Source organism: Culex quinquefasciatus, chromosome 1 (genome assembly GCF_015732765.1).
Source record: "Culex quinquefasciatus strain JHB chromosome 1, VPISU_Cqui_1.0_pri_paternal, whole genome shotgun sequence".
NCBI classification, from domain to species: Eukaryota; Metazoa; Arthropoda; class Insecta; order Diptera; family Culicidae; genus Culex; species Culex quinquefasciatus.
The window spans coordinates 123,875,848-123,881,800 of NC_051861.1; the positions used below are offsets into that span (position 1 = coordinate 123,875,848).

Consider the following 5,953-nt stretch of genomic DNA (forward strand, 5'->3'; position numbering starts at 1 on the left):
TTAAACGCGTTAGTTAAGGTTTTGGTTTATTGTTTTTGTATGTTTTGAGTTGATTAAATTTGCTTTGTTTTGATTGGTTGATGAATTTTGCAACACTATCATAAAAATCCTTGTTGGTATTAAGATGTTATTTAGAAATTTTGGCTTTCCTCACTCCCCGGGCAGACGGTAATAACTAAATTCATGCCATTTCAATAACAAATACTGTTAAAATAACAGAAAGTGTTATGGAATTTTCCTGAAAAATCCATTTTTGCATAAAGGTTTAATAACAGTTTATGTTATCATAACAAAATTTGTTATTGGTGAGTGCATAATTGGCAAAGGAAGCACGTGGTCGTAAAAAGTATTCGGAGTAAAATGTGATTTTTTTGTGATTTTCATAGCCCTTCCTATATCATCGTTGATCGGAAGGCACGGCGTCGGGTGGATTGTGTTTAAATTTTTCGAATAAGGTTTTATTTTTTTGCGGTGAAAAAGCCATTTCTATATAATGATCGAAAGACGCACTGACAATTTGGATCTTCGAGTTAATAGTGGAGCAAAATAACTGTGTGTGAGTGATTTTGTGTGTTAACCAGAAAGACCTTCCCATAGCATCGTTGCTCGGAAGGCTCGCCGACGGGTCTATTATGAAAGCCCTCCCCATAGCGTCGTAGCTCGGGAGGCATCGAAAAGCCAATACCTTATCCTACTAACCCAAAAAAAAAAATAATCACGTGATGCTTGAAGGAGATGCTGTGGATTCAACGGTCTCAAGCGGTATCAACAAGTATATAGCTCAAAACTATGTGCTTGATGAGTCTGCAACTTCAACTATCGGACTAACATTCCTCCCTTTCGTTGAACTGCAGGCTTCTTGGGAGGGCGCCGGTATTGACTAATAAAGTAGGGATCTTCAGAGGTTAAACAGTGAACGGATGGTTGGCTCCCACTGATCATTTTTGATTCATTGTTTAACTTCAGCTGATCTGTCATTAACGGAGTAGCAGCTCATTGGCAGTCAACCATGCTCATGCTCATGCTCATGCTCATAACAAAATTTGTTATTGGTCTGATATTGGTTGTGAGCCAAAACAACTTTGGAATATTTTTTTTTGTTTTGGAAGAATACCTCCAACTGTTATTGGTATGATCGGATTAGTTGTTAAAATAACAAAAAAATAATAACAAAGATTTGTTCGAAAAATAACTATAAATGTTATTCGTCTGTTATTACAATAACAATACAATAACAAAAAAAATCATAACGGCAAATAACAAATCTTGTTATGAATAACATAAAATGTTATTGGCCTAGTATTTTCAAATATCAAAAAATGTTATTCCCAAGTTATTTCCGTCTGCTCGGGTCAGGAAAACCTATGAAATTACTCGAAAAATTGAGATATTTTCACTTTACATATCGACTCAAAATCAAATTCTGAAAAAAATATAATGCATGTGTGGGGATGTAGTTTAAACCATAAGCACTCCATGTCCTTTTAAAATAAAAGTGGAGCATAAAGGAGCCATTACACTACCGCAAACAAACTCGCACTTTTTCGTGATTGACAGTTTGCGGCAAACTCGCAATCAAGGGAAAATGTATGCAGGCTGACGTTTGTACAAACAAATCCAGGTAAACAAACAAAGCAGGCAAACTGTCAAAAAGTGCGAGTTTGTTTGTTTGTTTGCCGTAGTGTAATGGCGGCTTAAGTAACACTGAAATCTTCTAAAATTGCCGTCTCCAAGGGCAGCACATTTAAGAGAGACATTTTCGAACCATTTTGACAGCTGTATTTAAAAAAATGCTATCAAAATATTCAAAATAAGTAACATGAAAACATTTTTTGCTGATCAATATGGAGCATGGTTTAGTTTTTTTAAAGATTTTTTTTACTACATCCAAAACTGGGCAGCGCTTGTCCGAGAGAATAATGGCCTCGAGTCGAGAGAATAGTGGCACCATTCACGGACGCAGAGAACACAGCTCGAGATTGGCGAGAGAATTTTTCTATCGAGGTTCATTTGCAAAAAAAAGTTCATCCGTCAAAACAAAAAACCAAAAGTGTCGACTACGGGAATCGAACCAGAGACCTTTGACATACTAACTCAATGACTTAACTGCCTCGGCCACCACAGCTTGGTGAACAAGGAGTGGTCATATGTCAATGTATGACACTTGTTGGAGATTTATTGTTTCAATTGACGAATGAACTACTTTGTTATGGTGGTGTTAGTTGGTAGCATTGTTCTCTCGATTTTGGCGCTGAGAACTCAATAAATTTTGAGAGAACGATTCTCTCGACTCGGAATTTTGGGTGTAGTAAAAGTTGTGGAACCTTAAGGATTGAGGATTAAGGATTTCTAACAGTGGTCCAAAATTGCAAATTAAGAATCATGTTTTAAAGTAGCGCTGATTTTAAAAATTTTAAAATATATTTTTTCAAGGATTCTCATTAATTTTTTCTAAAGCTCAGAATATGACATTTATCAGTACTGTAATAATTGATTAAACAATAGAAATCGATACATAAAACGTATCCAAAATCTATTAAAATGTATTCTCCATTAACTTATTTCAACATTAGTTGTTGGTTTATCGTTCGAATACTCTATCAAGAAAAAAATAGTAATCGTAAAAGTTTCATACAAATTGCAATTTGAATCAATAATTTCTAGGATATTTCGCATTAAAAATAGAAAAAAAAACTTAGATCCAAACTCAAAAATGGGTAAAAATTCAGCACGTTGTTAAATTTTCAAAAATGATACCCGGGCAGACGGTAATAACAAAATTCATGTCATTTCAATAACAGATTTAGTTAAAATAACAGAAACTGTTATTGAATATTCTTGTAAATATTTTCTGGAAGAAAAAATAATAACATTTTTTGTTATTTTAACAATAAATGTTATTGGTTTGATATTCCATCGGAAATGTGAAATAAGATAATAATAACAGTTTAAGTTATGTTTTTCCATTTAATTCCATAATAACAGGAACTGTTATTGATTTGATATTCCATTAGAAATGTGAAATAAGATAATAATAACAGTTTAAGTTATGTTTTTCCATTTTATTGCACAATAACAGGAACTGTTATTGGTTTGATATTCCATTGGAAATATGGAATAAGACGATAATAACAGTTTAAGTTTTGTTCCAAAAAAAATCCAGTACCGTTGGTAACATCCAAGCCGTGTTGGGCAAGGCCAATCGCATCTCCAACATCAATAGTTGGTTGTTGCATCCAGCGAAATAGCCCATAACAAAAGTTTTGGACATACATTTTGAATAATAATTGGTTTGAAAAAAAGTCATACAATGGTTTCTGAATATGCTGTGTAACAAGTTTGCTAATGACTAAAAAAAACTATGATTTATACAAAAACTTATGATATCAGGATTTTTGTCTGGACAACTTATGTCAATTTCCATGGGAGTAAGCGGGGTACACTCAATGTTTACATTTGTTTATAAAACCAAATAAAACAAGTCTGGATAACATCAACAATCAACAGCCCAACTGAATTTGAGCCCGATCAGAAAATATTGATTATAAGTGTTGATAATTTTGAGGTCGAATGACCCAAAAACAAAATTGAAAATTGCGAAAATAAATGTTTTAAACTAAAACTTCAAAAAGAAACCAGAAAGTGTAAAGAAAAAAGCAGATTAGTATTATGTATAATTTCTTTATTCAGTAACCCTTGAATTATTTGAATGTTTCTATTCAAAAGTTCATGTCAATAAAATGTGTCAAAAGATTTATAAATTATTGAAAAAGAATCATTTTTTTTTTATTTATTGTTTAAGAAACGTGATATTATCATTTGATTGATTTACATTTTTCTGTTACGTTTACTTCTACGCTAAATCATGTCCACCTCACAACTCTTTCTCAAGTCGGACGATTACCGACCGACGGTTACAGACTATCGATGAGGTGCGCCAAATAGCTGCGCTCCGAGATGAACTGAATCACGCTGGTCAACAAGTCCATGTCCAGCAGCATGTCGGTACTTGCAGATGTCGTGTCCATCTGTGCAGTCGTTGTACAGAATGTCAATCAGTTTGTCCCCAAACGACTGGAAGATTTCGATGACCATCTCGATCTGGGCGTGGGACTCGTCTGAAGTTCCGTACGTCGTCCGGTCAAGCGTCAGCCCAAACTCTTGTCCAACTTCATCCCTCGGCGACTCACATCCGCTTGTTCCTTCTCACTGATCGCGACCTTGGACCTTGAATGTGGCGGCACAGCGGTGTTGCAGTTGCACAGGATGACCTCCGAGGTACGAACACAGCGAGTAGAGCAGGCCGTATGCGTTCTTGACGAAGCCCTCGTTGGTGGGAGGAACGTCTTGCTGGATTTGGACAGCTTTCGCAGCAATTCAGGATCGCCTCCTCGATCTGCAACTCTGGCCACCAATTCCCTGACACTCATCAATCAAAATCAAACAATCGACGAATCCCTGCCGGATCTCATTCGTAATCCGTTCGTTCTGTACAAACAGTCTCAATATTTGCCGGTTCACGTTTAGTTGGCGCATGATCGCAGTTGAAGGGCGGTAAGATTTACCTAGGGCGGCCCGCGTTTGGACGAGTTCGGCTTTCAGGGCGATCGGGACGGACCAGCTGATGAGACCGACGTGGAGTGGTGCCCATATCGGGTGTTTGCTGAGGACAACACGTTCCACTTCACCGTAGGAGGCCACGACATGAATCACCAGCAGAACCTCTAACAGGCATACGGACCGGACAATGCGCGTTGATAGTTGGCTGCCACTTCCATCGGTCCCAAAACTCGAGGGACAGTACGCATGAGATCGTTGGGCGTAGACTTTCTCCAGCAAAAAACTTCCCATCGCTAACTATCGGCAACCGCTTGACCACGTCCTCACCATCCTCCCGCCGTTGAATCACGCTGTTATCCGTACACCAACACCCGGCTGAAACAGTTCCTTCAACGATGCCACCAGCGACTTCCACCCATCATATCACACTTGGCGGCAGTGCGAAGAGTCAGCAACTTTTTCTGCAGCTGAAAACACAACGTTTTGTTGAGAAAAAATGTTTTTTTCCTTACAGAAATGAAAATTTACCTGGTAAATAAGCTGATTTTGAACAGTAAATTATAAACGGCCGAGCGCAAATTTTCGTTGCGGCCTTTGTTTTGGTGTTGTTGACTGACAGCTGTTGAGCGGTTCACGCTAAACCGAGTCCAACAGTTTGTGTATGAAAACTAGAGACCCTGAATAGTTTTGCACTGCATTTTGGGTAATTTTTTGAGTAAATTTTATTTTGTACTGATTCTGGTTTTAGAGTGTCGGGTTTGTTTACATCAAGCCGGCCCCCAGTCAACTAAATCGGAATTCTGAAACGGAATTCAATTCGAATCGTTTACGTATTCCGTTTCAAACGCAACAACCGATACGTACACCGAATCGGTTGATGCGTTTGAAACAGAATACGTAAACGATTCGAATTGAATTCCGTTTCAGAATTCCGATTAAGTTAACTGGGGGTAGTGCAGATTACAGATTTTCAAGGAAAACAGATTGGCCATTGTGAAGTTGCTGTGAAGTTTTCCATGGCACTTCGAAAAGTTTAACTCCATCCACACTTGCTTATTTACAACGTTTTGCTTGAATTGATCATAAATTTACTACCTAGACTTAAATATTAAAAAAAAACTATAAAAAAAACTTTTCGCTCCAAAACGTTATTTGTGGACGCCCCCACAACAGCACAGAAACAGAGACGTCAAAACAGTCAAAGCAGGCTGTTTACGTCTTGTGTTGCGCGCATCCGATCGTGTTTGTTTTCCGAGCCGGTTCGCGGACAGTTCCAGGAACACCGAGGTTCCTCTTCTGGATTCCGTCCCGTGGTGCTATGTTTTGTGCGCTAAGTGTGAAGAATCGGGGGAAAACGGCGCAAAAGAATCCGCGCAAAAGTTGATCGGAACAA

The 5,953-nt window shown here is 37.9% G+C and overlaps 1 protein-coding gene across 1 annotated transcript; it reads right to left on the bottom strand.

Annotated features, from left to right (window-relative positions):
* Positions 1 to 3,724: 3,724 nt before the first annotated feature.
* LOC119765056 (nuclear pore complex protein Nup205-like) lies at positions 3,725 to 5,302 on the bottom strand. Its single transcript, XM_038248145.1, has 2 exons — positions 5,089 to 5,302; positions 3,725 to 5,027 (listed from the first exon to the last, which is right to left on the bottom strand). Exon 2 carries the CDS (start codon positions 4,849 to 4,851, stop codon positions 4,378 to 4,380), a length of 474 nt encoding a protein of 157 aa, XP_038104073.1. The 5' UTR covers positions 4,852 to 5,027; positions 5,089 to 5,302; the 3' UTR covers positions 3,725 to 4,377.
* Between the last annotated feature and the right edge of the window lie 651 nt (positions 5,303 to 5,953).

What these genes read in the sequence shown, in the direction of transcription:
- LOC119765056 (XM_038248145.1), bottom strand. Translation starts at nt 4,851, where the DNA reads ATGGGAAGTTTTTTGCTGGAGAAAGTCTACGCCCAACGATCTCATGCG.